The sequence below is a fragment of the Stegastes partitus genome, unplaced genomic scaffold (genome assembly GCF_000690725.1).
Source record: "Stegastes partitus isolate 25-593 unplaced genomic scaffold, Stegastes_partitus-1.0.2 Scaffold33, whole genome shotgun sequence".
Taxonomy (NCBI): Eukaryota; Metazoa; Chordata; class Actinopteri; family Pomacentridae; genus Stegastes; species Stegastes partitus.
The window spans coordinates 386,251-403,133 of record NW_007577764.1 but is presented as its reverse complement, the minus strand read 5'-3'; the positions used below and the strand labels follow the sequence as shown (position 1 = coordinate 403,133).

General features: G+C 41.9%; 1 protein-coding gene across 1 annotated transcript in view; it reads left to right on the top strand.

The window, feature by feature from the left end:
- The first annotated feature begins 11,527 nt into the window (after positions 1 to 11,527).
- The window catches only part of ncanb (neurocan b), a 123,134-nt gene continuing 117,778 nt past the window's right edge, over positions 11,528 to 16,883 (top strand). The window contains exons 1-3 of the mRNA XM_008300600.1: positions 11,528 to 11,669; positions 16,078 to 16,307; positions 16,416 to 16,584. Of these exons, the coding sequence (XP_008298822.1) occupies positions 11,528 to 11,669; positions 16,078 to 16,307; positions 16,416 to 16,584 (541 nt within the window). The remainder of the gene's footprint in view (positions 11,670 to 16,077; positions 16,308 to 16,415; positions 16,585 to 16,883) is intronic.

Sequence of the window (16,883 nt, the reverse complement as noted above, 5' to 3'; positions counted from 1 at the left end):
AATGCATTATAAGATAAGATAAACTGTATTGATTCCTTTAAAGGGGAAACGTACATGCTACAGGTACAGATGAGGCTTGAAAGAAGCAAGACAGGGACTACAAAAGTACAATATGGCAAAAAATATACATATAATAAAGACAATGTACAAGGCTTGATGCATTTACGCATGAGATGTAGTTATGGCATGAATTATGTTGGATTCCTTACTTCAAATCTGACTATTATGTGCATTTTGTCTCTATTTTGTCACTTTTCTCATTTAAAAGACTAAACAACATGTTTTTCTACAAGAATCTGTGCGATATAACTATTTTCTACTCAAAAAAATCTGTGCAAAGTCCGTTTTTTCTACATATAGATGTGTGATATAATTATTTTTCACATTCAAAGCAATCTATGTAACATCAACAGTACTTATGTTTCTGGTTCTTGTTTTAGTTTTCTGCTGATGTCCCTGTGCGTTCGCATTATCCACATCGCCGCTCTAACGTTACATATTTCCCCGGTGTGGGATTAATAAAGGCTTATCTTATATTATCTCACCTTAATATAATATACATATGACCTTCTGTATGTCAGCACTCTCAATGTGGATCTACTTCAACGCCAGCCTCCAGTGCGAGAGAACTGACATGAATATCTGCTTTAAAACGTGGCTGTGCAGAGAGCTCAGAAATCACAGCAACGAATTCTCATGTTTGAGCACCTCGGAGATGTTACATGTCATTGTTTTTGCTGGAAAATTGACTTAAAAATCAATCAGAATCAGTTTTCTGTCAGTTAGTTTATCGATTATTTGAATGTCACCTAGAATGACAATTAATATTCGCAAGTAACGATAAAATGTAAGGTTTGCAGCAAGCGTGCTTCAGTGGTTTGATCACATTTGAGTGACTGCAGCTGGATGGCACGAGCAAATTTACCATAATTTCTGGACTATTTGGCACACCTGAATACAATCTGCACCCACTCACTTTAAAAAGAAAAAACAAATTTGTACATACATAGGCTACACTTGTCTATAAGCCGCAGGTGTCCTCGTTGTAACATGAGATATTTACACAGAAAGATTTTTTAAACTTTTAATTAAATACACAACATACACAAATATGTACCATAAATACTTTTTTCCAAACAGTGCCTGTAACACGGCTGGTTAAAAAGATAGGAAATACAGCAGCCTACCAGGAAAAGTCATTGATCTTCATCTTCCTCCTGCTCACTAAAACCACTAAAGTCGTCTCCTTTAGTATCGGAATTGAACAGCATCTCAATTACTTCGTCACACACTTCCTTCGTCTGTCTTTCATTGACGCTCTCAACACCACTTTTGTCTTGAGGCAAATTTGTAAATATCGTAAAAGTCCATAAATCAGCCGCAGTGTTCAAAGCGTGTGAAAAAAGTAGCAGCTTATAGTCCAGAAATTACGGTAAATATTGCTGAACTCCAATTGGTAATATGTGACTTTGCATTTTGCAGCATCCCAACGAGAAGAGAATAGAAAAAAATCACAAATACAGAAACTTCTAACGTAAAATAGCCCACAATCATGTTAAACCACATCTTCCAGAGTAAGAAGCATCTTCAAACTCATGTTAGGCTTTTTGCCAAATAACAAACTACAATCTCCTCGTGCCTACCTGCCTCCGGCTCGGCTATTAGCACAATTAAAGCTCAGAGTTGTCAAGGTAGCAAAATGTGAGATATGCTGTTAGGGATCCCAGTGCAGCTGCCTTCAGTGGGATTAACAAGCACAACTCTTTTCATGATTTGTCAGATCTCCTCAGTCGTGCTGACATTATCCTTGTCAGTCTGTCCATTTTCCCTTCTGCTTCTCTCTGCAACAGTGTTCATCTTAAACACTTGGCAGACCTTCACAGCCTCTCTACCGCTAACCCACTCACTCTCCTCGCTTCATCTGCTCGTAATTACCCCCACAACAGGTTTCCCGAGAAGATGCTGAAACGATAGAGAGGGAGGGGAAAAAAATGTAAAAACTCCAAACGCTCACGTTCCTCCTCTGGGCCATTTCTAAGTGACAGAAACGATTCTGATACTTCGTTAAATCATCCGAGAAATCCTGTCTAATATATGTTTGCAGAGCTCGTTAAATTCTGCTTTGATTCGGCTGAAAATCTGGACTTTAGGATCTTACAGTAATCCTCTAATTATGTGTCAGCAAGTTATCCAAACTTTGGAGAATGATTTGACATTTTGCATTTCTTTCTTTTTTTTTCGCTTATCTGACTTTTAAGTCCCTTAATTTTGACGAGGGAAGGACAGAAGAATAGAAAAGGAGAGAGAGTGTCATAGAGCTGCAGACACTTGTGTGCATATTCAAGTCATTTGTCAATCTGTATGCCTGATCAGGTTGCTCGACTGCCTCCTTATCTGTCTGTTTTGGCAGTTTTATCTGTCTGTTCCAGGGAGCTCTAACGGGAAACAGCGTGCAACACAAGCATTCACATCCCTCAGTCCTTCTTTGCCCTCTCTGCACACACTCCTGCTGTGTATCAGTGTGTATCTGCATGTGTTTGTGCGTATGTAGGACAGACTGCACGCCCCCTCACTGCTCTCAGTGGCCTCCCCGACCGTCTGCTCTTCCCTGTATTGTATTGTTTCTGCCTTCTGTGGAGGTAAAAAAAAAAAAAAATCCGGCACTGTGTCCTCTCTGCGACTCAGGGCTCCGGCAGAGAGATGATGATGGTGGTGGTGGTGATGATGATGAAAATGCAGCCAACTCTTCTGCCTGTGTGTATATGTTTGCGTGGAAAGCCTCAGGTTACATCTGTCAGGTAGTTGCAGCCAACTTACAGAGTAACTGTAGCCCACACACACACACACACACACACACACACACACACACACACCGAGCATCTCCGAGGAGCCTGATAACACACTCGTATGTGCTTTTCAGAGTGTCATGCGAATAGAGACTCCCTGCTTCTCATACGGATGAGGTTAGTTTCTGAGGGCACTGATGTCTCCTGTTCTTGCTTTCATTCTCCCCCCCTTCCTTTTTTTTTTTTTTTTTTTTTTTTTTTGCTTGTTTTTCCGGCTGAGTGACTCTGGAAATAGTCAATGGGAGGCGGAGGACTACTGGGAGGGTTTGCACTAAAGCTCACCCCGTGACACTTTGCTTGACAGCACTGAATTGGAAAAAAAAAAAAAAAAGTAGGGAGGAGGGGGGACAGATTAGGGGAGGAGGCTTTTTGCACATGCGTGTGTTGACGGCGATAGTGTGAGCGCCCCTGCACTTTTTTTTTATTTGCACGAGCGTTTATGAATTTTTCAAAAATGCTGGCCGCATGCCATGCCAGATAAATGTATCATTATGCTTCAGAAGGTGCAAAATTAGTCACGGCAGCAGCCTCGGGAGGAGATTCCCGTGAAGCCTGGCGTGGCCTGCTTGGAGTCAGATCCACAGACCGACTCACTGCAGAGAGCTGCAGTCGGAGGGTTAACGTTTGTCACCAGGAGAGGAGGAGGAGCTGGGAGGAGGCAGGGTGGGCGAGGAAGGATTTGAGAGGATGATTTGAGTACAGTAGGAACAAAATTGGGAGAAAATACTTGAACACTGAGCAGAGAAATGCCAGTGACTCATTATTTTGGCTTTTTATATGAGCGTGTGTTAGTTTTAATCATATTTTAGTCATTAATGATGAGTTTTAGCAATACGATTGTAGCTTACAATGTTATCACTGTTGAGCAAAATAGGCAAAATAGGCGCTACACTGTCACGCCAGGGTGTGAAGGTTTGTTCAGACAGAAAGCAAAGCAAGTTTGCATCATTTGCACAACCACTGGACCGTTCAGCCTTTTTCGTTTGGAGTCTTTGTGTTGAGCTCAGCCTCTGACTGAGCTCAGAACTCACCAGAAACTCCACTTCTTTCTGTTATTTCCCTCCAGTCCATTCCCCCCCTCCTTCTTTTTTCTTTTTTACATCTTGTCTCTCTGTGAACAAGATTCTTGCAAATTATCGTTGCATCTCGTGCAGATGTGTCCTCATGTGAAATGAATTTGCAGCTAATCGCATGTTTCCGTTGCGTCTTTTCGCGTCCGTCTGCTTCGCTTTAGTGCAAAAGTTTCACGCTCCTGAGTAAATGCAGCTGTCATTTCTGAACTCTGTTTGAACGTAACGGCTGATCTAATGTCCCTGTTCCTCATACGGCGTTATTGCAGCTACCTGCGCTCTCTGCTGCAGAAGCTTCACTCGCTCACCTGCCCAATAAAACACTTTTCACTGTCGAGGTTTAATGATCTACAGATAAAATCTTTGCTGACATTAGGAAGCGGAGAGGAGTCTCTTACAGACATGTAGGCTGACAATAATCCAGCATTTATTCCATTATCAGCGCAAAGAATCATAGCAAACTGCACATAATGTCAATTATAACCACATTTGTGTAACATTGATTAACATTAGCTTAGTCTTGGTCTGAATGTCATGCAAATGCTTTCCTGATTTGCCTCATCTGTTCTGTCATGAATACATTTAGGCTATAAATCCCTTTTTTCCTTCCCGGAGCTGGTAACATTAGCTAACGTCCCTGGCAGGGAGAATATGTCAAGCAGCGAAATCAGATTCTGATAAAGAGATTTTTTTGCAAGGATGCATTTTACAAGGAATCATTGTGCAGATGTCTGCTGTTCATTAAAGCTGCAGCTGGCCGAAATTTAGAGAAGAAAACAGTAGAATTTTACATTAAACAGCTACACTTCTTCCCTCTCCCCCCTCTGTTCAAACCCCTCCCATGACGCGAGCATGTGCTTCAAGCTAAAAGTCAACTCATTTGTGGCTCCACCAGGGATTGAAACCCATTGTGTCACTGCATGCTTATTTGTACTCATTTGATGTGGAAAGCCAACCGCTTGGCTGAAGTTTCGTCACAGACGAGATTTTCTAAAGCTTGACAACAGTGGTTGAGAGGAGGTGCAGAAATGTAGTTTTCTCTCAGACCTCTTGAATTACAACATGCTGAAAGGTTACTGAGGAATTCTGTCTCGTGACACCAGCATTAGACGAAACTATACCCACACGTGAGACTGCATTTGTATGTTCTTCTGCCTTTTATATTATTTCTTGTTTTTGTCATGATACAATGTTGAAAATAAAAAAAAACAAAAAAAATAAAAAATAAAAAAAATCCTGTAAAAAAAGAAAAAGAAAAAGGGCAGAGAAACGAAACGGGAAAAGTCTGTAAAATAGATCAAACATAGTAGAATAACAAATTACCAGTGTAAGGAATGGTTTATGATTATTAACAATACATATTTTTTTATGTGGGCATCATGTACAATTCTGCCTCTGTTTCATTCATTTTTTACATTTATTTTATAGTTAACATGTATGCTAGTACTTTTTTCCTGTGATTTTATTAGATATCATCTCTATTTTTATTTTTATTTTTTAAAAAGAAACGATTGGTAAAACAGTAGTTTGAAAATATTTCCCATTTTTATTGCCTAAAAAATACAATTTTCATTTCAAATAATGATAAATATCTGTAAAATTAATTATTTTTCTGCTTTAAATTCAGCACAGTAGTAGCAGCATATTATTTACAGTTTTGATATTTTTTCTGGTTAACATGTAAATAGTATTTTTTTCTGTGATTTTACTAGATATTTTTATGTGATTTAACAAAACTGGGAAAATCTGTAAAATAATAAAAAAAAAAATTTAAAAAAACAATTCCAACATGTTAAAATGTATTTATTTTTTTAAATTAAAGTGTAGTTTTGTTTTCAAACACGGAGAAAGGAAAACATGGGTGGTGATAGAGAAAGTCCACCAACTGCAGCGATGGAAGTGAAGGCACAATAGAAAACACATCAGGGAGCTGAGAGCAGAACTCCTTGGAAGGAAGGAGGAGGCAGGTGGGAGTTGGTGGGATATTTTGGGGAGAAGATCTCATGCAAGAAAATGTCAGCATGGAGACAGTATTTCCAAACTTCGTGTGACGTCCGCCTGGCAGACCTGCTGTGCTCAGACAGGCAACACGAATGTGCGCACACACACACACACACACACACATATGGAAAACTTAGGAGTGTGTTTGAATGGCGTGTGTGTACGTCTGACTGATGTAACTTTGCATTCATATGTGTGTCTTTGCACATTTTGGCTACTTCCTGAAGGGGACTCGAGGCTCCACTGCAGAGAAACACAGAGCAGTGATCAAACACAGTGGAAAAACAAGGAGGAAACCAGTCCCCCTCATTCAATTTACATTATACAGTACATAGTCTCAGATCTGCTCTTTGAAGAGGCCACCCCCAGTTAAAGTGTGTGTGCGTGTGTGTGTGTGTGTGTGTGTGTGTGTGTGTTTTCTGCCCTGCTCAGAAGTTCCTACCCCCCTTCATTTTTTTGCAGTAGTGATGCCTCTGTTGCCATGGTTATCATCTTTGGGCATGGTCGTGGCAGTATCAGCTTCTTTTCTATCTGCCTCCGTCTAAACGATAACTTGTCGGTGTTTAAGAGCAGCCGCTACCCTTTTTCATGTTATTTTCTCCATGTCCCTTGTTTTCTCCGTTCGTCTTTGTGCGTCATCCAAGGTCTTGTTAAAAGGATGCATTTCTCCGCATCCCGCAAAAAAAACCAAAAACCAAAAATAAAATGAAACAGCAAGCAGTTCTGTCGTACGCTTGCACACACAAAAAAAAAACAACAAAAAGCTAACCCACACTTGCCGCTACTGTCCTTGAGATGTTTTATTCACTTCAGAAGATAAAAAAGATTCAGCTTCTTCCCACTTGTTCTAAAAAGTTTCACTTCGCCCTTTGTTGTAGTTAGTTTTTCTCTCCGGTGTTTGTAGTTTCGCAGCACGAACTCCCTTTTATCGTCTGTTTTAATGTTTAATGGAGATGAGGAATTTGTAAAATACACTAGCAATATTGTCAGTATGTGTTTGCATATGTTTTTTTGGGGGGTTAAGCCAAACCTGTACAAAACTGTACAAACCTTGATGCTCAAGGTTTGTACAGTTTTGAAGCACATGTACTTTACTTTACTACTTTCATTAGGCTCTGCTTCCTACTGTACTCTTATTCCTACTTTAATCTGAATCTGAATCTTAGCCCCAGAGAGAAATATTGGGCTTTTTACTCAAATGCTTTCACTTGTTGGCTAAGTTCTAGTTGCTTTGCATGTTTAAATTTTGCACACAAAGTACACCAATAATCAGTTACAACACGAGAACCACTGTTGTAATAACGTATCGGTCCCACCTGTGCTGCCAAAACTGTCCTGACTTGTCGAGGCATGGACATCTTGAGGTGTTGGCAATGGATTTTTGCAGTGGAGCTTGTTCCAACAAATACTCGATCGAATTGACATCTAGGAAGTTTGGAATCTAGGTCAATGTCCAGAGCTCTTGGTTGTGTTCCTCGAGCCTTTCCTGAGCTGTTTTCGTGGTTTGGCGGGAGATACAGTCCTGCTAAGGGAGTGATGTCACCATGAGGGGTGTGTTTGAACTGCAGAAATCTCTTTGTTAGTGTTTTCGTGATGACAGACAGGTAGTTCTTTGAAACGGGCTTTAATTGCAGGAGCAGACTTCTCCTTCTCCATTCACCATTCGCCTTACTCCATACACATTTCGCCGTGAGAACTACATCATAAACAGTGCAAAAGAATGCATGGAAAATAACGTAAAACAATGATAAAGAGCATCATACAAACATAAAGTGCATTAACAAAAAAAGCAAAATACATCAATGCACCGCCTGTCACAAAAAGAGGTCGTTCTGTCTAGTTGGAGGCGTCCATTCATTTGCAACACAGCAACATGTCTGGTCTAATCAAAGTGAGTTCACCTGTCTGTGTGCGTGTTATATTGTCATCGTACCAGAACCAAACACACAAACTTGGGTTCCTATGTGGAACCTTGGTTATTTCAACAATATTTCTGACCTAAATTCAATCCTACATAAATCACTTCCACACATTAACTCAACATTACCAATAACAACACTTACACTCCCACCAAAATCACTCATTCCTTTGAATGTGGGATTTCCTTTAAGAAAAATTAAGTTTTAAGTGCAGCAAGTGGGTGGTACCTGTCAAAGAAACATCCACATTAATGCCAGGACTTCAGATTTCTCTGCAGAAGGTTGCATTGTAACGAGGTGATGAATGTTATTCTCATTACCTCTCAGTAGTTTTAATGTCGGGGCTGCTTGGTGTGTATGATGAACAAATACAATATAATTACATTTTCCTTCTACTTAGCAAATAGAAATGAGCCCAAATTGGCTTCACATGAGCCAGAATCATCATTAAAGTACTTTTTATGCGTATTAAGTATATTCTGGTGACAGTACTTTCACTTATGGGAATATTTAAATGCAGAAGTTTCATTTTTAACAGTATTTGTGCAGTATTTAGGCGTTTTTTTGTTGCTTTTTTTTGTTAGAGGATCAGTGTACGTCTTCAGTCACCTGCTGGAAAAGACTTGTTTGATGCTTATTTAAGGAACAGTGGAGACAGTGTTTGTTTAATTCAGTGCACACCAGGTCGCCTGAACGTGCAGAAGTTTAAAAGTATGCAGAAAAACATAAATTGCAATCTATAAAGCGAGCAAAGTTGCAGAAAATACCTGAATTGTTAATAGCTGGGTAAACATGGAGCAGGAACCTACTTTGAAAATGTGCAAAACATCTTTTTGTTAGAATTTTTAAAAAGAAAATTATTCACCAAATGCCATTAAATCAGTTTCCAGTGAGCTGTCCTTCAGCATTCAGCCGTGCCCGTCTCGTTCAAGGCTAAAACCAACTGTGAGGATTACAAACACCGCTTGAGTCCAGCACCGCCGCAGTCCAGTTGTTTGTGTTGTATCAGCTGTCATTTCTTAACACAGTGATCAACTAACAGCGGCGAGCCTCTGTCAGACAGCTCATCTGCCGTGATTTATGACCTGCACGCGCTTCTGCACAAACACACACTTTACACGAGCACGCAATCAGCTGACACGCAGGCAGCAGGAGTGGAGTGGTGACGACTGGAGAGGATGCACTCGATCAGTCCCTGTAGCTCTTGACTGGCAGGCTGACAGCGTTGATGTGGGCAAACCCAAGACAAAGCAGCCTTTATCTATGGCAAAGAAGAAGAAGAAGAAAAAAAAAAACATTGCAGGCATCTCGGGATGAAAGAAAGAATAAGAAAGAGAGGGAGAGGACAAGGAATGATGTTTGCAATTGTGTTCCTATTACAGTGAAAATGCCATTACCGCCCACCCCGTGTCTGTGTGCAGCTCTGTGCCAGCCACATAAAGGCTCTCCGACCGTGTTTAATAATTCGCGAGCACCTCTAAAGGGAAGACAGATGGGCCAACGGTGATGATCACGTAGATGCCACTGTGAACCAGCAGAAAGAAAATAAGAAAATCTGAGCTCTATCTGCAAACTGCAGGAAGTGAAGCTTCCGGGAGAAGGCGGAGGATGTGTCCTCTACACTCTGCCCTTCTCAGCTCACACACAGACGGACAAAGACGCAAGATGAGGTCAATAAAAGATCACCTGTTAACATTTAACAAAGTCCGCCATCCCGCCTTGGACTTTACAATCCAGTGGAGGAGTTTTACTGATCACACATGCTCTTTTTCAGCACTTTTCTCCCCTTCGTTTTTTTTCTTTTTTTTTTTTGTATTGACATTCAGCATTTCATCTCCTTTTCATCGCCCGCGCAGCCAGGTGATCCTTGTTTAGGAAAAGGCATGACAAAGAGAAATATGAAACAAGGATAGATAACCAAACAAAAGACAGTCTCCTGCGGGGTTATGTTTGTGACAACGTTTTCATCTAAATGCAGATTTGAGATAGTGGCAGCATTGGGACCTTCGCTAGTTTACATTCATAACCACAGAGGAAGACAGCGGTGTTGTTGTATTTTTTATTTTTTTTTAATTTTCCCAAGATTTAATGTTGGCTTTTCAAAAGGAGAACTTGCAATTGATTTGATTTGATTGATTTGTGTAAATTGCAGCGGCAGCCAGGAAACAAAGATAAACGTTTGTCCAAATAAAGTGGACAGAACGAGTGAGAGGGGAGGGGAGAATGTGAATGAGACAGTGATTGTAAAGCACCGGTTGGCTCCGTTTGAAGCACTATCTTGCCATTGGCAGCGTAAGTAGCGTAATGTTACCCAAATGGTGCTTATCCAGGTGGAACCTGGCAAGAAACTGGCAGGCAGATTAAACATTATTGATGCCTCTTTGCAGAAGAATAAATTTGCCTGTTTTTGTTCCTAGCAAGCTCTCGGCAAGGTGGCTCAGAAATTGCGGTTTGATTGTCTTCTGGGACAGCGCATTAGTCTGTCGGCGTCTATGTGTTTCGTCGGTTTGCGCTGGAGACGGAGGGGCACGTGCACGAGTGTGCGGTAAACAAAGATGAGTGCCACATCCTCCAGGGGGATAAAGCAAAGAGAGTGACAGCAGGGAGTGGAATCTGATAGCCTCTTCTGAAAGATGTGTTCTTTGAGTGTGTGTGTGTGTGTGTGTGTGTGTGTGTGTGAGAATGTGTCAGTATGTCAGTCTTAACACACCTCCTGCTGAATCACCACAGCACATCTCTACTTTTTCCATCGCATCCTCTTGACTCCTTTTCCACATCAGATCATTCCAATTTCTCCCGTTACATACACCGCCAGCTTTTTCCATTTTTTTTTCTTTTTTGTTTGTTTGTGCATTTTTGCTGCGTTGCGCTCGAGCCAATCGCTCTTGTTTATCTTCTACATCGAGCCTGTTGTTTCCTCCGTTAATGCGAGAGAAGAGTGCATTGATATTGCTTTCAAGCTGAGCAAATTTCAAACCTAAATTCAGTTTTATTTACACCTGCTCTCAGCAGCTTGCAGAGCACATTACTGCGCTGGCAGTGTCGACTACACACTGTATTCAGAGAGGACAGTTTCTGGTCAACAATGTTGTGTAACTCACTGTACTGTAATTGTAACCCTCTGTCTCTTTGGCAGTTTTTATTAACCAAATGAATAATTTATATCTGCTCTGAGTACAATGATGCCACAATACAAAAACAAAGAAGGATTCTTTGCAAATGACCTTGATCGATTAACAGATGCTCTTTGATGAACCTAAAACAACATCCCTTCCACTGAAGCAGGATTAAGGTAATTTGCTCTATTCACCAAGTAAATAAATCAACTTGCAGCCATTGTTGACCTGTTATAAATCCAGTTTTGCCTCAAGTTTTCAACAGATTGTTTTCCACTGAGTGGCATTGGGGAAACACGATGTCAGAACCAACTGAATGTGTCAGAAGTCATATTAGTCTCTCTGAAAAAGCAGAGGCATTCTCAGCATCCATCATGGCAGGAGTCAAGGTTTACAAAGGGGGCAGGTTCGTGGGCATCGGAAACTTTTTGTCGAAACTGAATCAGTTGTATCCAAAGCACGATCAGGCAGACCAAAAATGACCACACCGTCAGAGGATCAATACATCAAGCTTTGCTCACTGAGAAACAAAAGAGCTGCTTCATCACACATACAGGATTCGCTCAATAACGAACATGGCAAGCGACGTTTCTAAACCTCTTCTCGGGAAGGGAAACGAGGCCAAATGCTCGGGGTGGCCAAAGTCCTGCCAGCATTTCACAGTGTATGACTGGGAAAAAGTCCTGTTTGTGGATGAAGCCAAGTTAGAGATCTATGGCAATCATAAAGCATTCTGTGTAAGGAGACACATACAGTGAAACATAGTGGTGAGAATATTGAAGTCAGTGGGTGTTTTGCCTGCTCGGGAGCTGGACACCTGCACTGAATCAACTTCGCCCTGAGCAAAGAGAAGTAGCGCTCTGCACTTCAGAGACCTGCGACGCTCTCTTGTTTGCATCTTTATGGAGATGGATTCATGCTGCAACAGAATAATGAGCCCAGCTCAGAGCTTTGACTTGGAATCCAAAGACAACCAAGGAGTGCTGACAAGCAGGGCTTTCCTCAACAGTCACCTGACCTCAACCCCACTGAACATTTATGAAGGCACTTGAGGACTGAGAAAACCAAGCGTTCCTGACATCAGAGAAAAGAACTCTTGTCAGTTCGTGCTGGGAGAACATGAGTTATCAGGTTTGAACAAAGTTGTAGAGCTCGAGTGCCTTTATATTCATGAGAGCTGCATCGATCTTCTCACAAAGCTCTCCTCTAGAAAGGAAACAAGGGTACCTCCTAGAACTATTCCTTTAACTAAGAACTCAAACTGCGCCTCTAACGTGATTTTTCAAAATAAGTCGTCACAAACAGCCATCTTCCGGATCAGGCTAGCCATTGTTGGTGACCCGCACCGCATCGCTTATTTATTCCTCACCTCCCCTCTTGTCTCTTCTTATCCCTCTGCTTTTGAAAGCCTCATGCATTTTGCTTCACGGGTCACCTCACTCAACGAGCCGAACTCCTCTCGAGTGCGAAACGAGAGGCCGTTTCAGAGCTCAAAATCCCGTTTGATGCTGCCATGCAGAGCGGCATAGATCAGCCGGTGAGGGAGTTTCGACAAGTAGCGCTTGTCTAAGACGATGTCAGTGGGAGAAGCTGAGAAGAGGGTATTAACGTGTGTTTGTGTGTCTGCGGGGAGGGGCAAATGTGATGGGACGGTTGATGTTAAGCTATCGAGGGGGGGGAGGGAAGAGGCACTCAGCCTTTTAGCTTGAGAAGCTGCAACCGCTGCAGGAATGAGCAATGACAGCCATTCACGGGTCTTGTTTTGTGTTTAAAGGCACATTTACCATCCAGTAAGGTGGATACAAAGCTGTGTGTGAGGGGAGGGTGTGCATTTAATGCTCTGTGAACAAAAAGTAAGAGATGAGATGTCTTCACCTGCGAGTATATTTCAAAGCACGTGCACCCCAGTTGGCAAATCATGACAAAACGGGGCAAATGATTAAAAGTTGAATCTGAATCATCAAGTGAATGAATTTTATCAGCATGAGCGAAGGGAAGAAAATCCAATCCTTATGATAAAACAAAGCCCTGTGCAACTTTATACATAGGCAAACGATAAAGCTGAAATGAGATATCCAGATGATAAATAAGAGCGAAAGTGAAAGAACTGAGTTGAAATGCTCATCTGAAAGCCGGCAGGTGGTCCTGCTGCGGGGGAGGCGGAAGGGAAAAGAGAGTGGCAGGAGATGGGAAGAAAAATGACAGAGCAGAGAGAAGGACGGAGAGGTTGAGCGGCTCACACAGCGGTGTGCCTGTGATCGCTGGAAAAACATTGTTCCACCAATCTGCCATTTAATTACAGACAGGACAGGCCGCCCCTGTAGAGTGCAGTGCTTTAACATGCATTCAATCAAATAGGACGGGACCAGGACAAACAGAAAGTGTGCCGTGGAAACTGACACTAATGAAAAGAAATCAATAGGCTCATTTTCTCCACCGTTCTCCACCACGCTGGCTGTTCCACCCACCTTCTCCCATTCTTTTGTTTTTTGCTCTCTTCTTCCCTTTCTTCCCTCATTCTTATCAGCATGATTTTAGATTTCCTCTGCCCGCTTGACGTAGTTCAAACACGGGTTTGCTCTTAGTCAGATTATAATTGGAATTACAGTATCCAGTGGAAGCAAAAAAGTTTTCTAGGTGGACTTTTTCCAGTTTTTCCAGTCATCCAAAACAGATACTTACACACATACAGATACAATACAGACACTAACGTAGAAACTAAATCTGGAAAAAGTGAGTGCACCTGTGATCACTCACACACAACTGAATACACACTGATTTTCAGTTAGTCTAAATGCATGGGCATGGTTATAAAATGGGCCATGAACACCAGAAGTTTAGCCGTTTTGGAGCTATGGGATACATATATCTGCAAGTCTACAGCATGGCTACTTCAGGGCTCCACGTGGAAAAGAATTGCCAGAGGAATTCAAAAAATTTGACAGTGTGACTTCACAAAGATGGAAAAGTATCCAGGAAAATTTGTGAACAACTAGAAATCGGAAAAACACAGTTGCAGCTGTAATCAGGAGCCACCGTACCACTAATCCGAGCTGCAGTGGCCGTCCTCCTAAAATAACACCACAGACAATGCAATGCTAACACCATCCAACTGAAAAATAGATAGGCACGTGCTTCAGACTTCCACAGGGGTTATTAATAGATATTGGAGTTTCTGCAACAGCTCAGATAGTGTGTGGGATGGTGCATAATGTCAGCCTCTATTAGATGCTGTTGAAGAAAAACACCCTTGCTTACGCTTTAGCACTAAACTTCAAGATTAAATTAAGGGATTTGAAAAGAAAATAAATAAATATTGGGAGCACATTTTTTGGTAAGATAATTTAGTTGGGTTCAGATTTGGTTCAACATGTTTGCCATGGAAGTGGACAGGACTTCCACAGTGAATGCATAGCCCCTACAATGAAGGACAGAGGGGGGCATTTGATGATACGGGGCTGCATGAGTGCAAAAAAATGTTGGGCAGGTGACATTTATGGATGGCATAATGATCACAGAATTGCAGAGGAGGAATATTCCAGCATGATAAAGACCCAAAGCACACCGTCAAAGTCAACTTAGAGTTTCTAAGGGGAAATAAAAAGGGAGAGCCATGGCCTGACTTAAATCTAATAGAACTTCTTTGTAGGCATAAAGCAAACTATTCAATAACAATCCTCATTTAATCCCAAAGGGTACATTAATATCTGTACCCAAATTTCATGACAATGCATCAAATAGTTGTTGAGCTTTTTTCATTTGAAACTATAAATGCCTCCTCATGGTGTCACAAGTGGAAAATTCATTTTACAGCACTCGTCAAATAGGTGATGAGATATTTACGTCTGGGCCAAAGTGGTGGACTGACCAAATGCAAAGTACTTATAGGCAACTCTCGTCACTCAGCAGCCATCTTGGCAACACTCCCAGACCATTATTTTGGGCTAACCAGACTGGGTTTCCATCTAAATGGATGAGAAGATGGACATAACTGCAATTTCAATACAAAGGTTGAACTTCTACACATACGCATAAGACCACATTTGCATGAGTGCAATGATACGATTGGCTCAATGTTTCCACACTCTGCTGTTATAAAGCAGAAAGCTGGTGTTTTGGAGGAGGGGCGGGAGATGTTGATGAATTCTCTTCCTTATTCCGATTCAGTTGCCATTGCTACTAACAGCGGGCCTAAAAACTAGTTAGCTGATTGTAAATGCATGCGCTGACGCTGGGCTTTGTGGAAAATTAGATTAGACATAGTGACATGTCTTTGCTGCTGTTCTTAGAAGTGAGAAGAAAGAGAATCGAGACTGATAAGGGAGCCAGAAAAAAAAAAAAGTCAGATGGGGGTTAAGGGTTTACAGGTAAACCTCATTCACACCCTGTGCACACTGGATAAACAGAAGCAGATAGAGCTCAGAGATGATAAGCTGCATTGCTGTTTTGTAAGTTGTTTTCCTCTGCAATGTAAATGAGCCACCTCTGTCTTCTCAGGGAAGGTGACACAGGATTATAATAATAATGTATGATATGTATGATATGGCTCTACGAGGGCAAAATGAGTTTTACACTGGTTGGGAGGAAAGACAACAATGAAAAACGCAGCAGAACATGGCAGGATTTTGCTAAGCAAAAAGGCTGAGACCTTCTCCTATCATCATACTTTTTAATCATCTCCTTTTTCTCTGTCCTCTGTAGTTCTTGATGAAAGTGATATTTGTATCTATACGGGGGAGGTGGTGCTTTAAGCTGTAAAGGGGTGCTTGATATTGATCCCATAATGCATATCCTGGTTTGATGTATGGTTTATGAAAGGACTTTTGATATCTCCCCCCCCCCGTACAATCCAGCTCTGTCTCCCACTGTTCAGGTCGCACAATAATGGTCGGCTGGATCAATGACCAATAATCAGTGAGGCACAATGAGCTTCTGTTTTCCCCCTTTCATTCCACAAGCACGAGGATCGGATGGAACAAAAGAACCTGGAATGAAAGCACGTGTTTTCTTCTAAAAGAAGCAATTAACTAAAACCTTTTCAGTGTAATGAGAAATAACGTTCTGCAGCCTCATTTACAAGATAGCATTGATTGATTTCTCCCCTCCTCCGCTCCGCTCTCCTCAGGTTTAACCAATGCCGACACGGTGGTGAATATGCGGAAGGTGACCCATCAGACCATTAGCGAGGAGCTTTCGAAAACCGTTCTCCTCCCCTGCCTCTTCACCCTCCGCCCCACCACCGGTTCATCCCACGAGCCCCCCAGGATCAAGTGGACCAAGGTTTGGGGCCAGAGAGGCTCCGATGGACTGCAGAAGGAACAGTCGGTCCTGGTGGCCAAAGACAACGTGGTCAAGGTGCGGTGAACTTAGTGGAGGGGACCATTGTTAAATTGATGCTGTTAAAGTTGTAGTATGAATCACTCTGCTGTGTGTTCATCATTCTTATTCCTCCTGCTTTCTCAGGTGAAAAAGGCCTTCCAGGGTCGCGTAACGCTGCCTGGTTACAGTAAAAACCGCTACAACGCCAGTCTTGCTCTGACCGGCCTGCGTTCTAGCGACTCGGGTCTGTACCGCTGTGAGGTCGTGGTGGGCATCAATGACGAGCAGGACACGGTTCCCCTGGAGGTCACAGGTGAAAAAAATACAGATTTTTGTCTCAGCCATTTTGATTATTTTTGAGGTGTGTGTTTACCTTTTTAGTATATCGACAGGAAGAGAAACAGGCAATGTGAAAATAGGGGAATTGCAGTAAACACAGTAAACGGCCTGGGCTGAGTGGGATTCGAACTGGGGACTAACTACTGATAGCATTTCAGGAACCAGCTAAAATTTACCAACCATCAAAGATATTGGAAGCTGAGGCATGACGATGTCAATGTGACTGACTCTAACATGTCAAACACCCATGACACCATAACAGAGAGTGCAAAA